The 27,569-nt window shown below is 36.7% G+C and overlaps 2 protein-coding genes across 10 annotated transcripts in view; one reads left to right on the forward strand and one right to left on the reverse strand.

Moving 5' to 3' along the window:
• Positions 1-5,833, forward strand: part of ANKRD40CL (ANKRD40 C-terminal like) — a 39,357-nt gene extending 33,524 nt beyond the window's left edge. Inside the window, 3 exon segments of the mRNA XM_062566780.1 lie at positions 2,925-3,151; positions 4,051-4,141; positions 4,144-5,833. Of these exon segments, the coding sequence (XP_062422764.1) occupies positions 2,925-3,151; positions 4,051-4,141; positions 4,144-4,190 (365 nt within the window). The 3' untranslated portion in view covers positions 4,191-5,833.
• Positions 5,834-6,255: 422 nt separating this feature from the next.
• LUC7L3 (LUC7 like 3 pre-mRNA splicing factor) overlaps positions 6,256-27,569 on the reverse strand; it is a 28,601-nt gene continuing 7,287 nt past the window's right edge. Inside the window, exons 2-13 of one of the 9 annotated variants that reach the window (XM_023732761.1) lie at positions 24,358-24,424; positions 20,480-20,519; positions 19,924-20,068; positions 19,507-19,581; positions 18,459-18,563; positions 17,595-17,756; positions 16,964-17,247; positions 15,517-15,677; positions 11,941-12,081; positions 11,730-11,835; positions 11,203-11,268; positions 6,256-10,363 (exon numbers count right to left, since the gene is read on the reverse strand). In XM_023732761.1, the coding sequence (XP_023588529.1) occupies positions 11,244-11,268; positions 11,730-11,835; positions 11,941-12,081; positions 15,517-15,677; positions 16,964-17,247; positions 17,595-17,756; positions 18,459-18,563; positions 19,507-19,581; positions 19,924-20,068; positions 20,480-20,519; positions 24,358-24,424 (1,311 nt within the window). In that variant the 3' untranslated portion in view covers positions 6,256-10,363; positions 11,203-11,243. The other 8 variants (XM_023732759.1, XM_023732760.1, XM_023732762.1 and 5 more) reach the window with 8 other exon arrangements.

Consider the following 27,569-nt stretch of genomic DNA (forward strand, 5'->3'; position numbering starts at 1 on the left):
TGGCTGAAAGCAGAGAATACCAGAAAGATGTTTACCTGTTTTATTGACTATGCAAAGGCATTCGACTGTGTGGATCATAACAAATTATGGATAACATTGCTAAGAATGGAAATTCCAGAGCACTTAATTGTGCTCATGAGGAACCTGTACATAGATCAAGGGGTAGTCGCTTGAACAGAACAAGAGGATACTGCGCGGTTTAAAGTCAGGAAAGGTGTGCGTCAGGGTTGTATCCTTTCACCATACCTATTCAATCTGTATGCTAAGGCAAATAATCCGAGAAGCTGGACTATATGAAGAATCGGAGGAAGACTCATTAAAAACCTGCGTTATGCAAATGACACAACCTTGCTTGCTGAAAGTGAAGAGGACTTGAAGCACTTACTGATGAAGATCAAAGACCACAGCCTTCAGTATGGATTACACTTCAACATAAAGAAAACAAAAATCCTCATAACTGGACCAATACGCAACATCATGATAAATGGAGAAAAGACTGAAGTTGTCAAGGGTTTCATTTTGCTCGGATCCACAATCAACACTCATGGAAGCAGCAGTTAGGAAATCAAAAGATGCACTGCATTGGGCAAATCCGCTGCAAAAGACCTCTTTAAAGTGTTGAAAGATGTCACCTTGAAGACTAAGGTGCGCCTGACCCAAGCCATGGTGTTTTCAATTGCCTCATATGCATGTGAAAGCTGGATAATGAATTAAGGAAAACCAAACAAGAACCGATGCCTTTGAATTGTGGTGTTGGCGAAGAATATTGAATATACCATGGACTGCGAGAAGAATGAACAAACCTGTCTTGGAAGAAGTGTGACCAGAATGCTCCTTAGAAGCAAGGATGATGAGACCTCGTCTCACATACTTTGGACATGTTATCAGGAGGGATCATTCCCTGGAGAAAGACATTACGCTTGGTAAAGTAGAGGGTCAGCAAAAAAAAGGAAGACCCTCAATGAGATGGACTGACAGTGGCTGCAACAATGGGCTTAAGCATAACGATTGTGAGGATGGCGCAGGACCGGGCAGTGCTTCGTTCTGTTGCACCCAGGGTCGCTATGAGTCAGAATCGACTCGATGGCACCTAACAACAACATCAAAAATAAATGTAATGAAAGCCACATATGTAATTTTAAATTTCTAGTAACCACATTAAAAAAAAAACAGGTGAACTTAATTTTAACAATATATTTTACTTAACCCAATATATCCAAAGTATTAACATTTCAACAGATAATCACTATTTTAAAAATTAATGAATATTTGACATTCTTTGTGTGTGTGTGTGCGCGTATGCGTGTGCTAAACCCTCGAAATCTAGGGTGTATTTCACACTCACCGCACATCTTATTTCACGTGGCAAATGCCTACCGATTTGTACAACACAGGGCTACACAGTCCACATCTCATAATCTGGCCCCTGCCTGGCCCCAACCCACTCTTTCCTCCACACTCTGCCCTGCAGCCACATTGAGCTACTTTTGCATTTCTTTCCTCAAAGTGCCTTTCTCCCTCCCAACACAGTCCTCTACTGTTCCCAGGCCCTGGAAAACTCTTTCCACCTCACCCTTGTGGATCTTAACCCCTCATCCTTCAGGAAAACCATCCTTGGCCCCTCTCCCCTCTCCTACTTTCAAAATATTGTGTATCTCACCTTCACCATACCCACCCCGTTTTAATTTGACATTTGAGAGGCCACTTGGTTAACATCTGTCTCCCATGCTAGCCTGTGAGCTTGAGGACAGAGACTGCCACTTCTTTATTTTCCCCAGAGCTGAGCACAGGGCCTGTACAGGTTTTCAACGCATCGAATGAATAGTGTAAAAATTAAATAAATATGCCAAAGGCCTGGTACATACAAAGTACTCAGTAATGTTCACTTCCGTTCCCCTCCCTCTGGTGGAGAAAATTCCTCCTTATAAATGAAGCTTTAGACACAATAGTTTCTTCCTTAACTAAGGGACTCTTCTAACCATGTAACTCTGATAGAGAACTGGAGACACAAAACAGTGCTGAGGATATTTAGGTAGAAATTTTAGTTAAGCACAAGATTTAAATATTTCTCCCCCCCACCATTATGCACCACTGAAAAATACTCAGTTCCTTTTCATGATTTGGGTGGTGATTAAGGAAAACTACTCTTCAAGTCTGAAAGTAATTATTGCTTTCTCCATGACTTTTTTTTCTCCCCTTGAGAAGGGAGGAGAAGGAGCTTTGGAGTAGGAAGTGGAATGGGGCACCATTGTCCCTTGCCTAACCAGCAGATCTGGCATATAGCCAAATGCTAAGGTGCTGCTGTTTCTCAGCTCTTGCCTTTTCTAATTCTTTCCCAGGCGAATATAAACAAGAAGTCTCAGATCCACAGCTGCCAACTGACCAAGTTGATGTCAAACCCTGTATAGATGGTATCTGTCTAGGTGAAGATTCAGCCCCAAGGCCATGTTGCAAAGCGAAACTCACCATTTGGCTTCTTCCACCTTTAATCCATTCTGGTCCCTCTCAGGACAGTAAGTTTGAAGAATCACATTCAATGCCACCGTCCCAAAACATAGTAGAATTATCCTACTTCTCAGGGCCTACTCTCACCAGTCCAGGGGCCTAGGATAGGAATGACAGTGATTTGTACTTCTGCACAATGGCTTCTTCAAGGATACTGAGCCCCAGGACTGCACATTTCCCTGAAGCTTTCCAGATAATCAACAAGGTATTAACAATTCCCATGTATTGCCCAAGTGATTCATTTAAATATCATTTGCATATTTTAAACTCTAGGCTGGCTTCAAACCAGGTTTCCTTGTTTACAGTGGGTATAATGGGGCACACACCCAGCACTCCAAGAAAAGCCTCAATTAAAGTCCATATTGTGTGATTACTATTTAAAGATTATCTATGCTGTAACAGTTGATAATGTTGAAAACCTATAAAATGGGTGTGTTGTTTTACAATCATATTTGAATGTGTGGATGATCTACAGCTGGTGCTTAAAGTCAGAATTCAGAACCCCAAAGAAAATGACTTCATCGAAATTGAACTGAACAGAGAGGAGCTGAGTTATCAAAACCTGCTAAAATTGAGTTGCTGTGAATTGGGGATTTACCCAGAGCAAGTGGAGATCAGAAAGCTACCCAACGCACTGCTTAGAACGGTACAGTTTCCATTTCTAAGTAAGACTGGACTCTTAGTGGATAAAACTTTTATGTGGAGCCAATCATTCAACATTTTCATAAAATTCAAGACACTGGAAATTCTGGCTAGGGTATCAGCATAACCGAACAGTAGCTAGGTCATCTTCAGCCTGGTGCTGTTGTAGCTCTGCACACCTAATTCACAAACCCTTAAAAAAAATCTCTGAATGATAAGTAATGCCCAAATTTTGACTCTAGTGCAGTAATTTTGGCTCTACCAATCTCTGCAGAACTGACTGCTTAACAATAGGTTGCATCGTCCCCGGGACAGAAAACACAAACCCTCCCTTATTTGCTTAGCAAGTCAGCCTCTGCAATCTCAGGAAAATTTTGCATTTTCACATTTCCGAGGTCCAAAAAACACATCTCAATTTTTTTTAATTCCAGAAGACAAAAATCTCATTTCTTTGGGGATTATTTTAAAAAAGTTTTATTAATGCCTTTGGCAATTCTTATTAGTGTCCTAGCTGATAGTATATTCTTTGTAAATTAAGTGGTGGGATGATCATATTTTGTTGTTGTTAGGTGCCCTCTGAGTCCATTTCAACTCAGTGACTTTCTAGATAGCTAAAAAAGGCATACCCTGGCCTAAAGTCTTTTGAGTAATATCAAGTTGGGACTATATTTCCCTTAGAAACCTGAAATAGGGACAAAATGGATGGATAGATAGAAAAGAAACAAAAACATTCTCAAATGCTAACATGAATAGACAAAGATATAGAAATATATAAAAATAGACGATATAGAAACATGATGAATTATGACAAGAACCCAAGATGCTGGCCAAGATTATTATTATTAAGCCTTTTAATAACTTCACATAGTATTTATAAACCATTATATACTTTTCCACATTAAGGATAAAGACATTCTAAGACTACAGGACTTTCAGGAAGTAGAACTCATTTTAATGAAAACTGGAAACTCTGAATGGATACAACACATACCACCTCTGAGAAACCCTGCTACAACAGCAATGCTGCAAAAATGACTTACTGAAAAAAACCAGAAATGAGAAACTGGAGTCAATATTTTGTAAATAATGAAGCCTGAATTCATGTACCCGTTTTGCTAACTTCATTGTGTGAACTTTGGAAAATTACTTCATCTCCAACTTCTCTGGGCTGGAAGAAGCGTTAAGTTCAAAGTGCTTTGACAAATAAGATACAGGTATAAAAAATTGTAAGGTAGATACCTACCAACGCAAGTTTACTTTGTAGAGTTGTACCTCAATCCTGACCAGGCAGAGGCATGCCCGGCTGAGATTCAGTCAGGACAAACGGCCAGGGTCTCCTCACCCCCGAAGGGCAGTGAGCTAATGGAGATGGGAAAGCCAGAACTGACTTGGCAACACTGGCTCAACCAGGGCTTTGTTTTTAAGGGCACTTATTATTTCCTATTATGCACTTTTTAACTTCCCTATAAAAATGCCATGATGTATGACTTAATAACTACTTTTGTGGCTATTTTTAACATACACTTGCAAAACTGTCAAAAGCATAGCACTGAACAGAAGGAAAAAAGTTGGGTGTCCTCACCAGCATCCAGCTCAAAGGTGGGTTGTCATCCCTTCCCATGCTAGGTTCCTCCCTACCACCCTTCTGGGCCAACTCTCTTGCTAACTTCCAGTTAATAACTGCTTGCACTCAAATACTGCTTTACCCACTATATTTACCCACTTTTATTAGCACGCTTATGTCACCTTGCCATTTACACATCTGCCACTCCTAGACTCTGAGGCCATCTCAAATCCTTTATGTACTGAGGTATTATAAACATGGCTTATGGCCAAGCAGTGTCTTATCTGGATCCCCAGAATATGAAATAGGCCACTGTTTCCTCATCGCCAACTCCTCAATAGCTCAGCTTCGGTGAAGTGGTGGGTAAGAAGCACGACTGTTACATGTACATTTATCTTACCCAACAACCCAAAAAAAGGAATGTTTTCAGTGGCGCAGAAGTGTGCACCATTTCATTCAAAGAATATACTGCAATTTGCTCAGTATTCACGGGCCCCTCAGGGGGCCAGCACCTCAGCACTGAGTAGGAGCTTAGCATCTAAGCCCCACGTTTTGAAAAGGGAGCATAGTTCCAAAGGAAGCCAACTCCACCTAGTGTTCAGCCATCTGTTCCCAGTGCCAGAGGATGTGATAGTGGGTGAAAGGAGGTCCACCTTCTGTGACATTCCCTATTTTCAGTTTTTTTGGTTTGTTTTAAATGAGTTAACTGTACAATTTCACGTAACAGTAAATATTTAGGCAGGGATTCAGGACTGATCATGTTAACAGCCTGAAATCACCATTTGTAGAAAAATGAGATTTTAGATTGTTTTAAAATAAACACGGTACAATAAACTTTTATCCCTTGAAAACAAATTACTGCAGAGGAAACCTCACATGTGCATAGAGCAGAACTCACCAAGCTGCTACGCAGTGGTTAATTACAGTAAGATCAACGAGGGTGCTAATTATCGAAAGGTTGATGACCAAATCCAATACCTGTTTGTTACTAATAAACACAACCCGGTACCCAAACACATCGTGTGTTAGTTTTTATAACACATAGTCTTAAATTGCATATTGAGAATAAAACAAAATTTGAAGTGCTTGAAGAGTAATTGATGATACAATTTTCACCTCATGCATTGGTTTTAAAAATCTAAGTGCAATTCCACTAAGACTTTAAAAGAAATGAATCAGATACTAAAATGCTGTAGAAAGTTCCAGAAAATATTTAGGTTAAAAAGAATTTGGAAATGATCCAGATTCTTACTGGAATGGCATAAATCTGAGAGAAAAGCTTCCATGGAAGCTGCTTAGACAGGAGAATAAAAGCATCAGCTCCCTGGCTGACACCCAAATGAAAATTATATCAAGATAAAAATATCACACAGAAAACATACATTTAGGTCCTGCTTCTAGCTTTTAAAGAACTACGATTAAGAGCCTAAATTTGGCACTTAAAAATAGTATCTTTTAAATTTCTGACTCGCTGAAGGAGTGAATTTCATGAAACACATTGTTTATATTTCATTAGTCACTACCTACACCAAGATCTTTTCTCATTTTTTAAAATTTTATTAAGAAATATCATACATACAAAAGCACATATACACAGTTTAAAAACGCCTGCCCACATATCATCCACCCAACTTCAGAAATAAGCATCATCAGTTCCTTTGAAGGCCCTTTTGCCCTCCAGTCACTTCTCCCTCCACCTCTCCGATGCAACAGTAACAGGGAATTCTGTGTTACTCATTTCCTTTTTCCTTTCAGTTACGATTTATTTAATGAGCATGTTTTTGACCTTTACAGAAATGGAATCATACTGGATGTATTCTTCTTTGGCTTGCTTTTTTTGACCATTATGTTGAAATTCATCCCTGTTCACACGTGTAAGCTGTAGTTCAGTCTCACTCCTGTGGAATTTCACTGTAGCAATATACTAGAATATTTATCCAATGGACTGTTGATGAGCACTTGGTATCTTTTAGCTGATTTTTTGTTTCCTTTTTCTTATTACAAATGATGCTGTTATGAACATTCTTACATCCATTTCCCGGCGCACATGTGCAAGAGTTTTGCTAGAGTACATATCTAGGGGTGGAATGGCCACGAGAAAGGAGATGGACATGCTTTACCCACTTATGCCAAATTGCTTTCTGAAGTGGTTGCCCCTGAATGTATATCTGAAATCTGTTGACAACTGATCTAGCTATACTTGGGATGGTTGAGGGGAGGAAACAGATCAACTATGGAACTGTCTCAAACAGCATTTTTGAAATAGAAATTTCAAAATTCTGATACAACAATGAAAAATACATTTACTTCTCTGCTTTGGCTTATCTGAAATGTACTTTTAAAAACTACATGTTAAACTTAAAAGTGCTGTGTCCTATGTCTCAAAATAAATGTTTCTAAATATACTGAGTGAGAACAGCAAGATTCAGAACTTGGTATACTATTGTGTATAAAAAAAAGCCCTATACATACATACTTATATCCCCCCTCACCCCTGGGGGTGGGGAGGGGAACCACTTGGAAGAATAAATTAACAGTAGGAGCTCTTGGAGAGGAAGAACAGAGGGAAAGGAGTAGAAGGAAGACATAGATACTAACCACTTCTAATGTTGATTTTTTTTAACCATGTGCAAGCATTACAACTGTGATACAAAATTTCAAAAAAATCTAGGGTTCTTTCACAAACAACCAAAAATCAGTCAGACTTCAAACTTGAAAACCAACCCCGAGGGAGGTCCCACCCCACAGAAAGTATATACAATAAATTCTCAGGGTTTTTTTTTTTTGCTTCATGCACATTAGAATAATAGATGTTTTAAAACATATTCACATCTCATCTACAATGCATTGTTTTAAAAACAGAATGGATGCAAGCTCAAAAAACTTCCACCATAAATTTTTCAGTTTTTATATCTCTAGAAACTTCAGTCAGAAGGTGGCTGAACTCAACTCATACGAGGTCAGTGTTTTCAGAACTTGGAAATAAGGTTGGTTATCTCTGTGACATTAGCTATATTTAAGAAACCAGACAGACCACCTGCAGATGAGTAATGCTCAAAGAGATGAGGTATGTATCTAAGCTAGGCCATATGACTAGGTTATTATAACCTCGAGATCAAGAAGGCAAGAAAGGTGCCTTAAAATCCAAATCGAAAAATAAATGTATTGTGATCTGTTTGAAGAAAAAATATGTTTTAACATGTAGAATCCATCTCTACATTCCGGAGAAGATGCCTTGAGCAGCAGACTGGTTTGCCTGGTCCCCTTGAGAGGCACAATGGAAATTATGCTACGAGACCAGTATTATAGTTTGATGACTGGCAATTAAAAGTTCATTCAATTTATTTGATATTAAGAAACTGTTATTTTAAGGAGTCTATCTTTTAGAGATACATGCTGAAATATTTATAGATTAAATGGTATGTCTGAGACTTGCTTCAAAATAATAGGGGGCAGGGGATACACACATGCACACACATATTTGAAGACTGGCCACAAGTCTTAATGGTGGTGAGTTCAGAGAGGTTAATTATATACTGTTCTACTTGTTTATGTCTTAAATTTTCCAAATAAAGAAGTTTAAAAAAAAAGATCAACTGATTACTTTGATATCATGCTTATCTGATTAATTACAACTGGCTCCACTTAAATGCATTCCAAAGAGAAAATACGCATTAATTGACAACTTTCTGGTCTGCACGGTAGAAATGTGTATTTCTTACAGTAAATTAGCACCTGGCCTCTATATTGGATTCCTGTGAGTTTGGTTAGTAAGAGTCAGTTCTCTTGAACCAGTTAAATTTTGGGTGTGATGAGGGAAAAATACAAAAACAAACAAAAAAACCCAACTTCTAGATCTCCACAACTGGGAGGGACCAGATATTAGGCACAGATACCCTAAGAGGCCAGGTCTTCCCCTCAAGTCCTATGTAACTTCAATAGTTATCAAGAGATCTAAGTGTTCACAAAGAAGACTGTTCATTAATTCATTTACTGTACTTTATTATAGTTGCTAATTCTAGATGAGGCAGAAGAGAATAAACCTGTCCTTTTAATATGTTAATAATTTAATACCTTAATAATGTCTTACATTTTCTGTTTTTCTTAATACTTAGTAGTACAATATAGTAAACTATCGTTTAAGTCCTCTACTCCTACAACTATAATTTTGTCAAACCACACAAAGCAGCGATTGGGAGCTAGCTGACTTTGTTAGGTTTTGTTTCCCATTTTCTCTTAATCTTCATGGGAATCATCTCTTATAAATTCAGAGTTAACCCACTCACTATGGCTGCATCTCCAGGGTCAGGTAGGGAAGCCAGGGTGCTCTGTTCCCACAGCGTTTTCTCACACATGGCCTCTGAAGTGGTGGTTCCATTACTTTCCAGAGCTTGGTGGAAGATATTTCAGTAAGTTTTGTAACTATTCATTATGCCTATTAGAATGAATACAGTAGCATAACAGTGAAGCACTGGACCATGAGGCACAGACAGGATTCCATGTGCTAGCTTTCCATTAACATGAAGCCATATGACCTTGGGTAAGTCACTTAACCAACTTAATCACAGGAACTGCAATGATATATGCAGCTGGTGATCATATTTTTATATAGTTGAAGAAGTTGGCTATAGTCAGAAACATGCTACCAACTTTCCTGTATGTGACATAAAATGATCAGCTGCTCAGGAATCAGGTTGGTCTTCTTTTAACATCCTTATTATATATACTATATACCCCATACAAAGAAATAAACACATTTCTAAACTGACAAGAGCAGATTAAAAGAAATCTTGATACAGAATTTAAAACAATGGCCTGAAACTAGTTAAAAGTTCTTGAATGTTCTTCTACATCATTATTTCATAGCTAGAGAATGACAGTGTTTGTCAGGATATTTTGAATTTTATACTACTAAAGAAACCTCTCGGGGATGTAAAAATATATTCTAGTTCACTGTACATCTTCACTATTAAGAGCAAAAATTCAAATTTATTCATAACCACCCAAAATTGAAGCACCATTATTTAAAACATTAAACTGGAAATTCTGTAAAAATTAAACAGAACAAATCAGATAAAACTGTACGCCAACACCTCTAGTAACAGTGTACCTATTATATTTAAAACAACGGACTAGTTCAGAGTCAATAATTTTATTAGAAAAAGATTAATACTAAATCTTTTCAATGACAGAGACAATCAAGTCTGTAACAGAAAGTCAGAGATACTTTATTTTCACTTCTAAATCCAAAAGCTAGGTATAGCAGAGTTGTAAAAATGGAATCCCACTTAGTCTGATTCACACAAATACTAACGTTTAATCCTGTTTTCAAAGTCCAAGAATGAAAACTTTCAATTAAACACTGAGCAAGCCACGTTTGGATAATATTTCTTAAAAAGTCTTAAAGAAAAAATTATGATACAGGACCTAAGTTTTCAGTGGCATATATGCTATAAACACATGTTCTGAAATCTGGTAGGTCACACATGAGTCCTGAATTAATTTTTAATTAAAAAAAAAAAAAAAAAAACAAAAACTAACTGAGCTTTATACTTTTTCTATGCCACTATAGCTTTCTTTCACCTCATTTTAATGTCGATCTTCACTTTATGCCGTTTTCAGTATTCATCCAAAATTCTTCGAACAGTAGTCCTACAATGCAAAATTTGGGGAAAAATGATAATTAGATAACATGTAAAAAGCAAATTTGTATGACTAATTATTGGCCCAGTTACTAACTGCTAATTATAATTAACATATGTATGTGGAATGTTTGTATTCTTTTTAATAATCAAGGCATCAGTGTGGTCCTTAAAGCTACGTGCCTGTGTATGCCTGCCTATGTGCATATGGCTCACACAGATATAACACTAATGCTTTCCTAGAAAAGGAATGCCATTAACTAAATAACTAATTGGTACTTCCTTTCATTAGGAATATTTGATCCCATGCCACTAGCCCAATGAATGAACAGTTTATAGGTTTTAAGAACACTTAGAAAACCTGACTTTTAATAATAGTTCTTTAAAAACCCAAATTCATTCTATACAGTTCATTGGTTCTTTGTATTTCAGACTGCAGGTGTCTGTCCTTGCTAGTCACCACTGCTTTAAACATATCAGCCAGTGACTATTCCTGTATACCTACGGCTGACTGCAAATTCTCCTACACAGTAGGAAATATTAAACACATACCTCTTAAAGACTTGAGAATTGCACTGAATGTAACAAGGCGAATAATATGAAGTGTTTATTGTATTTAAAATTCGTTAAAGATATCTAATTCTGGGCACCACTGCATCCCTACATACAGTTGAAAAAAAATTCCATTCTGTTAACATTTGATTTATAGTTTTCACACAATACACAAAAAAACCCCTCTGTGCTTCTTGTAAAGAACAAAAAAGATACACAACAGTTAAGCGTAAAGATCACAGGCAATAGCATTCAAACATGGATGTGGGTAGAGAAAGGAGTACCTGGCATGAGTACCTGCTTAGTTTGACTGAATCCTTGATTTTTAATTTGGCTTTTCATGGGCCGCTCACAACACCAACGCTGTGTGAGGTATGGTAGTCAGCTGCAATAATTCATAAACCCTACACTTCCATCAATCCAATGCTACTGGCTCTCGAGTTACAGAACAAACTGCATTAGAATGCAAGGCAATAAAGCAAAAAACTAGAAACATCCTTGACAAAGAAATACTAGCAGTTTAATTAAAACAAAGTAGTCCAACATGTGCCTCAGAAATATTTAAATTTTTAAAGCATATGTCTCTGCCAATGTACCAACACAAGATGGACTTAATACCAAAAAGAAAAAGAAAAAGAAAAAAAAAAAACACTTCAACCTTTTTATTTAAAAAAAAAAAAAAAGAAATGACAGCAAAAGCCCTAAAAAAAGGATAATTAACTTTTCAATGGCGACTATATTACAAATGTGGGCAATAATTTCCAAAGAGGCACACTAACGGGGGCACGAGTCTGCTACAAAATAGCTGAGACAAAACAATGTACCTCAAAATGTTTTGCAGGACTACACTGTCTTTTCCTTCAGAAGATGCTTTTGTTTGTCTTCTTACTCGGCTTAGTTCCATCTTCATCTGTGCATACTTACGCTGCACTGTCAAACAGTAACAAAAAGCCCTAATCAAAGTGAGAAACAATACACTTACCTCTGTCTGATCTGAGGTCTTATCAGATCAGTTTTAATTGGACTGAGTGTCACCTTCAGATTTAATGTCTTCACTGGTCCCATTGACCTCATTCTTAGTATCACTTTCCTTCGATTCTGTGTTTGTGTCTTCACTCTGTTTTTCTCGACTACTGGACTTCACACTACTTTTTTTATCATCAGATCCTCTCTTTTCTGCCACAAAAGAAGACATTGACCATGGATTTTAAAGCAAAATACAACAAATACATGATACTCTGAAAAGCAAAACAATCATTTCCCACAGACTGCAAACAACAGTTTGGTGAATCTATCAAAGGGATAAAATTTGTAACTTGTGGAGGTGGGAGAGGGCATGGAGGGGAATTAAAGGAATCAAAAGGTAAAATAGTGGGCAAATTCAAACTGGTAAGGAACTATTAAGTATAGACAACTCCAAATCACTGCAGAATTTAACATTTTAGTGAATTTCATTTTGGGTAAATAACACGAACAAACAATGGGAAAGGCAGGAAAGAGTACACAAAAACTGTGTTCATACGAGGTAAATTATTTATTAAGTTAGAAGGGTACAAACAGTAATCCCAAAAAGTGAAAAAAGTTGAATATATTTAACAGGCATGTTTACCCTATTAAATCTTTTAAATGCAAAAGATTATTTATATGTATTTAAATACTCAAAAGGAACAAGCTTTAATCAAGAAAACAGACCTAAACCCCAACTCAAGCCAACACGACTTCTGTGCTTTGCTAAGAAAAGTAGTAAATATGCCATCTGAAAATTGTTTTTCCAAAAGGACAAATTAAAATTCAACTCAGCTGCAAAGAAAACCATGAAACAGTAAAATTCAACTTGTTTCTCTAATATTTTCTCTGGAAGGGTAAAATCTTCAGCTAGAGGCAAAGGTGGTAGGTACACAAAGCAAGAATACTGTAGCTTTTTCAAGTCCAAGTACTGCCCTAACAAAAGATTTCTACTGAAAAAGTTAAAGCAAAGAAGAAACTTCCTAGAAAAATTATTTTTTTCCCTTAAAACTAAGAATAGCTGGTTTAGCAGAGTAGTTCATAAGATAGAAAGATGTTTTAAGAGACGCAGAACCTTCTATACAGATTCTGGACAAAGTTATTAAGACACAACACCAAATAACTGGGAGAGGAATGAAAACGGATACAAAACACGGCTTAGGAAGGGCACCCATTCAAAGACTGTAAGAACTGAAGGTCTTATGCGAAGGGGCAGATTCAGTCCATAACACTTGGAAAAAGCACAAATCAATGTCCAAGTAGCTACCTGCAGGACTTGCTTCATGTCTGTCTGTTCATTGTGAGAACTGTGCCAGTACAGTACAGTGCACTCTAACTAACCTTGTGGGAAAGTCCTCCCTTTGTGCCTTATGGGCTTCTCTGGTGCACAGGTAGCTTCAACGTGGAAGAGTCGTCTTGTTGTCCCGTAGAGGACTAGTAGTCAGTCCAATAATCTTATCTTCTGCCCTATGTAAATATGGTAGATCTTAATAGTCCTAAGGACATCCACAATGTTTGGTGGACTTTAGAGCTATGGACAAAAAAAATGGAAACTCTCTTGACAAAAAAAGCACCCTACACTGGCTTGTGGTAAGAAATAATAAAGAGTTTTGTGTGACAAACCACTTTTCATTTGTGGAATTAGATAAACTGCTTCCATCACATCATCTGGAGCAGAGAACTTGTTTACTCATCTGCCATTATCAAGTACCTGCTACTGCTCGTATCTGGCCCCAAACATCCAGGCCTTCAGTCACTTATATACTTAGGACTGCCTGAATAGCTACAGGGCATTTTCAAAAGCCAGTAAATTGCATCATTTCTAAAAGAAATCCCAAGGTTTAAGATTAAATCTATAATGGCATACACAATCTTTCAAGATGAGCCTGACACAAAGTTTTTTGTGTCAAGTCTTCTCTCCTTCCTCCAAATCTCACCATGAAAATCCCTGTCTGTCCATGGGCACAGTCTAAACACAATTCTGCTTATTTTGCTTAAACAAAAGTTTTATTAAGTTCTGTGATGTCATCATTACAATCAGGATTACAGGTAAATACTTCAGGACAACTTTGTGCTCCATCCAGAAATTACACAAATATGCTTGTTTTTAGTTAGGCCAGTGCCATTTACTCCTCAACTTTGATTACAGATCATTATGAAGGCTACCTAGCTTTTTTCCCTAAGAACCAATCCAACTATTTTAAGTGACAGAAGTGATGATATAGAAAATAGCAACTAAAGTAAAAATAGGATTATAAAATTAAAAAAATGACTCAAAGCAGAAGTCACTAATTTGATCTCTGACAGTCCTATGTGCTATGTGGCTCTTGAGCGGGCCCTCCACCTCAAAGACACATACAGAAAGACTTGCAAAAAAGATTAGGTGAAACTTTCTTAAAACTAATGTAAAAGCAGCTCTTTTTATAGCAATTTCTGAACTTACATGGCAAATACTAAGGCTTGTGACAGTAAGTTTTTAAAGTCATCCTTGTTTCCATTTGCTCCATGTTGTAAAAAAGGCCAATATATGTAAAACAAGTACTTTAAAAAGAGAAGGTACATTTATTTAGGGAAAAATAAAAGCAGAAAACCAAAAAATATGTCCACTGTTTATGCTAGTAGTTCTCCAACTCAGTCTAGGAAAAATCCGAGGCACTAAGATACTTCTACAAAAGAAGATACTGAGTACCACATAAAAGAGAAGTTTAATGAACTCAAACAGCAGCACGTATATTATGCTGGTGATCACACATGGACACAGATATGTAGAACAGGATGGAATAAGGAGAACCAAAAAAATTAGCGACAGGCCCTTTCTCTCATTCCTAAAAACCATGCAAAGCAGAACAATATGGTCAATATAAAAAGACAGATGCTAAAAGAATCTGAAGAAAACAAATGAAAATGCAGAAAGGAGATCCTAATGATTCAAAGAATTACAATATCTTTGAAGGCTAAGGAAAGTTAAGTTAAAAGATGAGGATACCCTTGCAAAACAATGCTAAAGAGAAAATGAAAAAAGTGCATTAATAGTGCTAATGGTACAGTAAACCAGCTACTGGGAAGCCACAGAAAACCAAAGGAAAAAGAGCAGGAAGAGCATGTTGATTCAACAGGAAACATGGCTAAGACACATGTTCAACTTCTGGCAATTTAGAAGTTAATTACTAAACTGAATGCTATACTTGAGGATCAATGCAACGAAGTACATTTGCTTTGTAAGACATATTATGGAACACGGAGCTACTGATTAGGAAAAAAAAAAAAATGTATCCAATAGCCAAGGTACTAAAATTCTACAGCCTAATAACACTGAAAAGTAATGCAATACATGGAAGAATCTAGCTGATCCAGGTTATGAACTGAAGGATGTGATTTTAAAGTGTTCTAAGAAAATACCAGATCAACTGTCATTCTTACAAATGAGAGCAGGAGGGGAGAAAGAATGCTTGTCTCATTTCTCCTACTAAATGACTGAAAAAAGAGTATTGCTTGAAGGGGTCTAAAAGGAAAAGGAACTTTGCCCATGATGGAAAAAACTGAGTGGGGAGAAAAGAATATGAAAAATACAGTCAATTAATGAATTAAATTATCATGTAAACTAACCTTTTTCCTTGGATTTCCTATCTTGTTCTCTGTCCCGACTTTTGCTCCTATGCTTATATGATTTTCGATCCCGGCTTTTTGATCTTCTTCGATCTCGACTTCGAGATCTATGTTTTCTCTCTGATCTATCATGGCTTCTGCTTCTTCGTCGATCTCTACTTCTTAATAATTTAAAACAAAAGAAAAGCAACTTCAGCTGGTATAACAATGAGAAAAAGCCTTGAAAAATTATATACTGTTGAATAATTAACAAGATTAAGCAAAACTTACCCTTAAGAGGCAAATTAATAGAATCTACTAGTACAACACATTTATATTTTCAATTCTTAAAAATTTAAGACTTTCATATTAGCCCAAGAGACAGAAGGGGCCACAAAAACCAGAGACTTCATCAGCCTCAGACTAGAAGAACTAGATGGTGCCCGGCTACCCGCAATGACTGCCCTGGCAGGGAACACAACAGAAAGTCCCTGATGGAGCAGAAGAAAAGTGGGGTGCAGAACTCAAATTCTAGTAGAAAGACCAGACTTAATGGTTTGATTGAGACTGGAGGGACCCCAGAAGACACAGCCCCTGGACTCTGGTAGCCCAAAACTGAAACCATTCCCAAGGCCAACTCTTCAGACAAAGATTAGACTGGACTATGGGACATAAAATGATACTTGTGAAGAGTGTGCTTCTTAGCTCAGGTAGATACATGAGACTAAATGGGCAGCTCCTGTCCAGAGGCGAGATGAGACGGCAGAGAGGGTCAGGAGCTGGTTGAATGGACACGGGAAACCCGGGGTGGAGAAAGAGTGTGCTGTCACAGTACAGGGTGACAAAGCAATGTATGTATAATAAATTTCTGTATGAGAGACTAACCTGAATTGTAAACTTTCACTTAAAGCACAATTTAAAAAAAAAAGAATTTAAGACTTTCAATAATTAATTAAAATTTCAAGAACTGAAAATTACTGAAATTCCTTCTTAAATTCAATTTATCTAAAATTGCGTTAATATAGTTATCTCTGCACTCTTTAAGACTCTTCTTTAATCACAATTCTAATTAAACAGTAAAGCTAATTTCATATTCTCACGCTTTAAAATAGTTACATATTTTAATTCTTATATTATGCTTGATGTTGTTCAAAGGAAACCTTACCCGAAATAATTTATAATTTAAAAGCCGTCTTAGAATCAGTGAGAAGAGATACGTTTGAGACCATCCGGTACACTGCCTTCCCTAACAAGACAGTGTCAAACCTCCTTAGGCTGGTAAAAGAGCAAAGAACTTGCTCTGGAGACAGACTCATTCACTGACTCACTCATCGTATTCTCATACTCCATGCTAGTATGTTTAACTCCATTTAAGAGTTTCCATTCCAAGGAATGACACTAATAATTACCACTACCATTTACTATGCACTCACTATGTGCCAGGCACTTTCTTAAATGTTTTACATACCTGCTTCGCCTTCTTTCTCGGCTTCGTGATCTCTTGTGGTCCCGAGATCTGCTGCATCTTCGGTCAGAAGTTCGGCTTGAGTGCCTACTTCGGGAACGACTTCTCTTTCTTCTTTCTCTGTCACGAGCCCTTTCTTTTTCTCTTTCTTCCTCTTCTCTTCTTCTTTTCCTTTCTCTTTCTTCCCTTTCTCTCTCCCGCTCTTTCTCTCTTTCTTCTCGTTCTTGCTTCTCCTTTTTTAAACGCTCATCACGATCAGGATCTTCGGTTCTTTTTCTTAACTTTTCCTAAGGAAATCAAGTTGGATTTTTATACAACTATAATCTCAAAGACACTGTCAAACAAAGGTCACCTAATATGAAGCAATTTGTACCAACTTACAAAATTTAGTGCCATAAAAGGGGAATGTAGAAATTCCAACACCATGTATGTACACAAGATTATCATTACTTGACCAAATCCTCTCAGCAATATTCTTCCTCCCAAATTGCTGGCACTTAAGACTGAAGAAAATGAAGTGCTGTGCCAGGAATTATCAAGGCTTCAAATAATCACATATGTATCAGCAAAGTATCAAGAGGTTTCTATCCCCATGTGACCAATTTTTAGCTATAGTATGTTAGAAGAAACTTACTTTTAATTCTTCTACAGTAGCTTTAATTTTGGCATAGCCCATGTGTTGCTTTCCCATCAAATGATCATCTACCCGGGACTGAGCATCTCCTACTATCAAAAAGGCTCCACACACTTCACACACTTCCATTTGTTTTTCTTGGGCAGCAAAACTTTCAATTGTCTGAAACAGTAAGTTGGTTATCGTAAGAATATCTGAGAAGAGAACAAACAAATCCCCCAAAAGTACTTAACATTTATGACAGACGTCTTTCAGAAAGCTATTTTAGCCTGAATTCACTCCTTAGGACCAACAGGCTAAAGGTGTGGCCTCCATATTATTTTAAAAAAATCATTACGTAACTGAACTTATTAAGCATAATCTTAACATACTCAATTCAATACCTGAGGACCAACGACCAATCTTATTCTACCATCAATATCCAAAATGTATATATGGTATTCTCTAATTAAAACAGCTAAGAAGGCAGAAGATAATTAAGAGTGTACCAAATTTGAACTAAGGTAAATATGTGCTAACTAATTTACTGTTTTTTAAAAAAAAAAAAAAAAAAAAAAAAAGCCTCAATTAATACTCATAAGGGAGGGGCTGGCACACCAACAGCCAGAGGCTTATTTTTGTAAATAAAGTTTTCCTGACATACAGCTACACCCATTTGTTTAGGTATTGACCATAGCTGCAATGACACAACAGTAGAACTCAGTAATTGCCAGGGACCTATGGCCTGCAAACCTGAAGTATTTACTGATCCCTGATTAAGGGCATTAATCATTAAATTGTTTTCAAAGGTTGCTTGCATCGTAATAGGTCCCAAGTAATTCTCAGTGAACAGGCTGGGCAATTTAAAATGAGATTGTTACTCACCGAGGTTGTGGATCTAAGTAATTCTCTTTCCTCTTTTAACTGTTCAACTAATTTCATCATTCCCTGGGCTTCTTCCACCTTTCCCTCAGATCCTAGTTCTTCAATCTAGAGGATAAAAGAGCAGTCAACACTCCTTTCTAACCAAATTATCCCAAGTATTTTCTTTATTTCTCAACCTTCACTTGCATGTAATGGTTGTTCTGGGATTTTGTTTGCCTGGTTTTGTTTCGTTTTCTGAAGCCCCATTGGGTTTAATTAACCCTTTTGATGTTTTAATAGCTTTACTGAAGTAAAACTGACACACAATAAGCTGCGTATCTTTAAAGCGCACAGTCTGGTAAGTTTTGATATATGCCTAAACCCATGAAATCATAACCATCTAGATAATGAACACATCCTCCACCTTAAAAAGTTTCCTCATATCCCTTTGTAGTACTGCTCCCAACCCCAACCCAGGCAACAACTGACCTGCTTTCTCTCGCTATAGTTTACATTTTCTACAAATGGAATCATACAGTTTGTACACCTTTATTCCTTAGTAGTATTCAGTATTGTGGTATTGCACACATACACCACAATTTGTTGATCCATTCATGGTTGACGGACATTTGGGTTGCTTCCAGTTTGGTTGTTTTTATTCCCCCCAATTATAAATAAAGCGGCTACAAACACTGATATACAATTCTTTGTATAGACATATGCTTTCATGTTTCTAAATACCCAGAATTTGGAATGGCTAGTAGAGCATTTTTAACTTTTAAAGAGACATATAAACGTCTTTCCAAAGTGGTTGCACCATTTTACATTCCCACCAGTGGTGTACAATAGTTTTAGCTGCCCTACATCCTCACCAATACTTGGTATGGACAGTCTTTAATTTCTACCATTCTATTAGGTGTAAAATTGGTATCCCACTGTGGTTTTAATTTGTATTTCCCTAATGAGTAACAATGTTGAGCATCTTTTCATATTTATTTGCCATCCTTGTATCTTCTTTGGTTAAGTGTCTGTTCAAGTATTTTCTGACATTAATGTACATAATTCTCACCTGCTGCAGGAGTACATCAATTTTGTCTGTTAGAACTTGAATTTTTTCTTCATTTTTGCCTGTTGGGCCAGCTGCCTATTAAAGACAACAAAATGTGTTATCAACAAGTAAAAACAAAGATAAATATTCAAACTCTCACATACCATACGTAATATCTGTATCTAATAATTAAAATGTTTACCCACTAGTAACTCATTTTTCTTTAATTTCTGTTAATTATTTCATCAATTACTAATATTTAAGAATAAAATCTTATGATTACTAATAAAGACTGAAAAAAAAAGCATTTTAAAAATCATTCTAAAAGAACACAAAGTAATGAATAAGGATGACAAACTTCAAAATATATGGGACGTCTCTGGGTCTTCAGAGAACAGGAACACTTTACAAAAGCCTGTATATTCATTTCATACCTACCCCAGAGGACTGCTGGTTTTGAGACAGTGCCAAACGAGCATGGCCTCGTCTAATTCTACGTTCTACCTCTGCAAGCAAGCTCTGTAAGTATCGCAGAAAATCTCTCTCGTAGCCAACTTTCATAAAACGAGAACTCTTCTCATACCTGATAAAAATGAAAATAAACAAACATTACAACTCATATATTCTATCTTAACTAGTCTCAATTTTTGGCTGAAGAGTAAAGTAGGTATATATAAAGTGAACTTCTGGTTGCCCCTCATCCTAGTGAAGGGAAAGGACTATGGCACTATGTTTGGTTAAGAACATAGATTTTACAATCAGGCAAATCTAGGGGCTTGAACACCCCCCTACTATGCTGGACTGTGACCCTGAACCCAGGACAAGTCTTATCTATAAAATTGGGGCTCACCTTACTGAAGCCACATAACTTTCCTCCCACCCCTAGCCAGTGGAGAGGATCTCTAGCATTCATTTCATATTGACTTGTTATTTTTTTCAACCTTTATCCCTTCTTAACCAAATGACAAGTAAAATAAAAAAATCAACAACGTACTGTTTTCGTAAATTTTCATCATGAATTTTTTCACATGGACCTGGAAGATAAAGAATGAGAAATATGAATATATACAATACATGTGGTATTAACAACCTTTTCTCTTGCCACAAAAAAAAAAAAGGGTATTTTTTTATTTTTAAAAAGGAAAAAGATCCATTTTACCACTGAGTAGTCTGTAGACACCTAAATTACTACTACTTAATAGTGAAGAAATGCGCCCAAGCAAGCACATGAAAATTGGTCTCCTCAGTCTTCAAGGTCAATGTAATGGAGAGCAACTATACGGTAAGTTGCTGGCAGGTGCTGTTGAGTCGGTACCGACTCATAGCGACCTTATGTACAACAGAATGAAACACTGCCCGGTCCTGCACCATCCTTATAATCATCGTTATGGTAAGAGAAAAAGAAAAAAACAAAGAGGAACAGAGGAAGAAAAGAGAAAACTATTTCTTATTGCCACTAAAGAACACTGTGATGCGGGTAGATCACTGGTCTGAACCATCGCTGACATTTTATTAATTTCAAGCACCTGCATATAAAGTCAAATACTACAAGACTAGAAGCGATAATTTCAACTCTTTTGGCTGTTTGTTCCGGAATTTACCTCTGTATTTCTAAATTCTAGGCTTATTTTGCTTTTTCCTATAATCTTAGACATCAGGATTTTACCTTAAATCAATATTGTGTTTATATTTTGACTAAGCAAGTTACTTTTCACTGTCCAGCCAAACAAAAAGTACACTATGATGACATGTCTGATATACTTCATACTTTTCTTGGAATTAATATTACCTTTATTTTTTTCATTTTCTATATATATGCAAATTCTTCTCAACCACTGCAACTCAGCTATAAAAACTATCTCAATACTAACTTGTCTCAAGACTCAAAATATTTCAGAGAATCATTTTTCGTAAGCCTTCTGTCCTGCTTTAAAGTGGGCTGCTTATTTTCTAAGCTTGCTATATAGTCATCATCCTGAGAAATGTCTTTTCTGCTCTGAATTGGATGCAGTTCGCTGGAGCTCGTTTTTCTCCTTCTTGGTTTATGCCCGTGTTTTGGTGGAGTTTCCTGAGAAAAGGTCCATGTCGAGACCTTGCATGTTTGAAAATGTCTTTTTCAACCTCACACATTGATGTCTGGCTACACAGATAACCTAGGTAAACTATATCTGTATTTTCACTCAGTTATCTCTAATTCCACCCTGAGGGTATTTCTCCAATGTCTTCAAGATTCCATGTTGCTACTCACAAGTCTGAGGCCATTCTGATTCATAATCCTGTGATCTGCCCCCCACCCTTATCCATGGTAATCTGAAATTGCACAGTCGTGTGCCTTTTTGTGGATCTTTTTTCATTCATTGTACTGAGCATTTGAAAGATCCACTTAATTTAGACTGGTGGCTTTCAGTCTACAAAATATTTTTCTTACGGTATTTCTTTGATAATTTCCTCCCTTCTGTTGTCTCTACTGGCAACTCAATCAGATATTAGAGCCCCTGGACTGATCCTCTCATTTTTTTAATTTTAATCTTTCTGTCCTATTGTCAACGTTCCGCAAATTTCCTTGATTTTATTTTCAAACCTTTCCTCTGATTTTATTTCAGATTTCTCTAGTCCTAATTTCTAAGAGTTCTTTCTAGTTGCTTAAAAGTTCCCTTTTTATGGCATCCTATTCTTTCTGACACAGTATCTTATATCTCTCAAAGATATTAAATTCAGTTAAGACTTAAAAAAAATGTTTTCTTCTGCTTTCCATATTATCTCTAATTCCACTAAATTCTTTTTTTCTGTTGGTTTTGGATAATCTTTCACGTTGAAGGTTTTCTTCAAACGGCTGGCTGGCATTCCTTGGCTGGCAATTGATTTTTAAAAGACACACCTAAAATCTGACAGGAAGTTGGTATGCATAGGCAGCATTTGTCAACTACTGGGCTTTACCATAGGAAAATGAGGCATTAAGACTTTCTTTTAAGAGACTCCTAAGGGTCAGTACCTGTGGATCATTTCTGGAACTGTCTGTTCACTTTCTCTAGAGAAGAATCCTCATATCTTCTGCCTGGGGAAAAACATCTGACTGTATATCCTTCTAGGAACAGGGCAGAGGAAGGGGACAGGAAAACCCCACTATTAAGAATATAGACTATTTTATCTCTTTTACAGCCTCGTTTCTTACGTACTACTGCCCTGTGGTGTGTCTGGAATTCCAGTACCTAGACTCTTCTAATGTGTCCCTAATGTGTTACGGCAAGCACTGTGCATAATGAATTAACTTCTCTGTTTATGCATCCAAAATGGTACTAGTTATATACCATCATTGGGAGAACTTAGAAAATACTCATTCAAATTATAGTTTGTATTCTGTGGTTCAGATGAACTAGAGTCTGTCTAGTCCAATCTCTCAAAAAACAACTTTCTATTCTCCAGTAGTGTAGGGGTTAGGAGGCAGGATCACCAGATGCACAGGTCCTGAGAGCCTGACCAACTAAACTAGTGGTTCTCCAGGGGACATCTGGCAATGTCTGGAAAATTTCTGGTCATCACAACTGGGGGGTGCTAGTGGCATCCAGTGGGTAGAGGCCAGGGATGCTACTAAACATCCTATAATGCACAGGACAGCTCCCCACAACAAAGAATTATCCAGCCAAACCCTAAACTAGACAAATCTCTTTTCTTTTCAGCCCCATAACTCAACCCTGCCTTCTATGGTACCTGGTGCCTCCAAATTCTGAGCCTGTCCAGGGTTCTGCTGATCAAACACTCGCTTCTGTTTAGTATCCCCTTCTGCAGGATTTTAGAGTACAGGTTTCTCTGCTCTGCTGAGTTTGCTGTTATTCCTCCATCCACTTGTCATCTTCCAAAAATTTGTTGACATCTTAATGTTATCTCTTCTTCCATTTACACCTTTTTTGTTTTTTAAATTTTCATTTTAGTGGGGTTTTGGGAGGGAGTGGAAATAAACATGTATGTTTAATTAAGTCACCATGTTTAATCAGACTGACATTTATTAACACATTCAAAAATCTAAGCCAAGAAGCAAATTATCAGCAAACCTCAGGGGAAAAAAATATTTTCAGAATTACAAAGAATCAGTTAAAAAACAAATCACAACCTTTCTAACCAGAATCACAGTAAAGGGTCCCAGGCAGAGTGGGAGAAAAATGTAGAACAAAAATCAAATCCATAAAAAAGACCAGACTTACTAGTCTAGTAGAGACTGGAGGAATCCCCAAGACCATGGCCCTAAGATACCCTTCTACCATGGAAGTGAAGCCATGCCTGGAGACCACCTTTCAACGAAACACTAGATAGGCCTACAAAATAAACAATAACACCCAAGAGGAACCAGCTTCTTAGAACAGTTAATTATATGAGACCATAAGAGCAAAATCTGCCCAAAAGCAAAGACAAGAAGGCAGGAAGGAGTAGGAAAACCAGACTAAAGGTAACAGGGAACCCAGGGGGGAAATGGGGAGAGTGCTGACATACTGAGGGGACTGTGACCAATGTCTTGGAACATTCTGTGTACAAATTATTGAATGGGAAACTATTTCACTCTGTAAACCTTTACCTAAAGCACAATAAAATATTAAAATATATACATATAAAAACCAAATCAAACGAAACCCATTGCCATCAAGTCGATTCCACTCATGGCGACCCTATGGACAGAGTAGAACTGTCCCACTGGGCAAGGAGTTGCTAGAAGATTCAAGGATTCAAACTGCCAACCTTTTGGTTAGCAGTCAAGCTCTTAACCACTGTGCCACCGGGGCTCCGTATATTACTTATTACATATATATACACACAAAAAGCAAAAAAAAAAAAACCCACAGATCATAAATCTGATCAAAGTCATACAGAAAATTCACTTACCAAGATCAGAACGAGTATTTGTGAACAATTCCGCAGGACAAAAACCACAGAGATAATATTTACAAACCTAGTGAAGAAAAACAAAGGCACTTAACTTTTTTAATTGTTCAGTTTTAAAACTGTATTAGAAAGGATGCCAGATAACTATTTACTCATTTCTTTGCTATATGCATCCTTCAATCTAGTAAGTGTTAAGAATCATTTCATTTGTTAAACTATATTAAACCAAAAAAACCAAACCTGCTGCCATCAAGTCAACTCCGACTCATAGCGACCCTATAGGACAGAGCAGAACTGCCCACAGGGTTTCCAAAGAGCGGCTGGTGGATTTTAACTGCCAACCGTTTGGTTAGCAGCCAAGCACTTAACCACTCTGCCACCAGGGCTCCTAAACTATATTAGTCAAGTAAATTAGTGACTTTTAGACTCCTAGACTTCAGTAAAAGACTTAAACACATAGGGGGATAAAGTAAGCATAAAACATTTAACTGGGAAATGCTAAGACTTACACTTTAATAAAAACTGTCCTTTTTTAAAGCATTCACTTCTTCCATTTTGTGTAGGACTGACACAGAGTTACCAACATTTTCTACTATTTACTTTTACCCCACCCACCCCTGCAACAGCAACAACAAATATGGGAAAGACATCCTAGAATAAGGGGAAATTTTAATTGTTACTTAAAAATAAAAACAAAACCCTACATCCTTATTGTTCTGTTATAGACCAGAATCAATGTACAGGTTAGGATTTTGGAATCACTGTTGAAATCACAAATAACACTCATTTGAAGCAATGTGGCTCAGTATTTTCCTTTAAAAATTCTTGTAAAAGGCCATTAAGAATTAAGTTCATAAACAACACAAATTTAGTTTTATGTCAATACTTTCAGGTTACAGCCTTATGTCTCAGTATCTTCATACTATTATGTTCCTTTTGAAGTTCTTCTAATACTTAATTTTAAAGATTATTCTTTGCAACTTAAAGACGGTTCTTACAAACAAACTTTATTAAAAAAGACTATACACTTTGTTAATTTTTTTCAAATTATTTCTAAACTTTCAATTCTCATATGAAATGTTTAATTTCATTATTTACTCATTAATTATTCAAGCCTAATTTATTAAACTTTGCATTCACTTTAAATGTACTGCAATAAAATACCAATGCTAATATTTAATTTTGAAAAATATTTAAGAAATCTCTTATTTGGAGGAGGAAGGACAGGGACAAATAGCATACTATTTTCACTGTGTACATCTATAATCTTTCAGACAATTCGGACCCCACAATTATTTAACAAATTGTCAAAAATAAAAGCAGTATCTGGCGTTAAATGCCGTGCTGGAAAAATGGCACTCTAAACAACACCAGAGAGCTAAGCTAAGGAACAATTTGGCAGCAACCATGAAAATATAAAATGTCCCTTCTTTTAACCTAGTCGTCTTTCTAGGAATTTATCCTACAAGTGGCTCAAAGATATACATACTAGAATGTTCACTGCTGTCTGGTTGGCAATGGCAAAATGTTAGACAACGTGTATATCCATCAGAAAACAGTTAAATTATGGTCAGTTCATATGTACCAACAAGGAACATTCCCACAATATATACGAAAAAGTTGTGAAAATATACATATATTTTATATAAATGTGTATGTCTATAAATTATTAGGAAAGGGGGAAACATACATACCAATTTTTAAATTGTTTTGGGGGAGGATTTGGTGATGGGGAAAGGAAGAAGGACAGACTTTCACTTTTTACTTCTACGTTAAATCTGCATCTTTTACAGCAAGAATGTTTACTTTCATAAAAAAACACTTTAATAGTTCTAAACTCATAGGGAAAACTAGTAAAATAAAGTTCCTAACATATTAATGGAATCAATCTTTATATGACAGAGCATTTAACACAAGAAGACTTAAACACATAGGGGGGTAAAGTAAGCATAAAACATTCAACTGGGAAATGCTAAGACTTACACTTTAATAAAAACCGTCCTTTTTTTAAGCATTCACTTCTTTCAACACATACACTGTCAATTCTGGTCATCAATTTAGACCTCTTCCTATTTTACAGATTTTTATCTTTCTCTACCTACCTGAATCCAACAGTAAGCAATGTAATTCTCCCTTCAGCTAATCAAATATTATCAATACTGTATGAATTATTTTTGTTACAGTGCTTTCCCAGTATCAGTTGAATGCCTGTCCTTCAAATCATGAAGTCACATGTAAACGTCTTTACAGACTTGCACAAACCTGGGACCTTAGCTAAAATCCTGTATCTTGTAGGACACCATAAAAAGCTTCCTTTGGTATTCCAAGTTACTGGCAACCTTGGATAGGTTCAACATGGCTCCACCAAATATAAAATTCCATTTTATAAACAAGTCTTAAAAGCAATGTATTTGTTCAATACACCTGGAATTGATTCAATGGCACCTAACAACAAATCTTTATAGAAGCTGACTGCCACACCTTTATCCCACGGAGCTGCTGGTGGGTTCAAACCACCAACCTCTTGGTTAGCAGCCAAGCTCTCTTAACCACTGCACCACCAGAGCTCCTTGACCCTTGCATACTGAGACCTAAAGAATTAGTAGGAATTAGCCTGAGGGAGGGGAGAAGACAAATATTACTTGCCTGGAGAAAGGGCTAGAGAAAATTGCGCATCTGGGAAATTATAAATAGTGTTACAGTTGGAGTCCTTGTTTGTTTTTTGTTTGGGGAAGTGTAGACAGATGGGCAGCACCCTGGTTTTGAATGGTATTTGTAAGCCTTATTAAAAGTTTGAATTTCTTTACATTTTAGCAAAAGAGAGGTTTACATCTGGCTGCTGTGGATGACTGATTGAAATTGTACTGAAAGTTTGTGTAGGCAATAAATAGGAGAGCATGAGAAAGACTGGAAAGATGTATATGTAATACAATTAAATGCATGAGAATGAATTACTATAGAAAGTGTAATCATGGTTATAGCTGAAACATTAAAACAGTATGCCATCAGGGGCTCAATCTTTTTTGGTTATAAATTCTTCTATTAAAAATAAATGGTCTCTTTTGAGTTCATCTTTTTTTTAAAAAAAAAAAAACAAACTCAATTCTTTTAGCTAAAAATAAAACATCTGCTTCTAGCCTACTGTGATCAGAATTAAACTATTAATGGTGAAAGTTATTAAAAACCGCTAAAGTTGTTCTTTGTCTTCATCA

This window comes from Trichechus manatus, unplaced genomic scaffold (assembly GCF_000243295.1).
Source record: "Trichechus manatus latirostris isolate Lorelei unplaced genomic scaffold, TriManLat1.0 scaffold00054, whole genome shotgun sequence".
Lineage (NCBI taxonomy): Eukaryota > Metazoa > Chordata > Mammalia > Sirenia > Trichechidae > Trichechus > Trichechus manatus.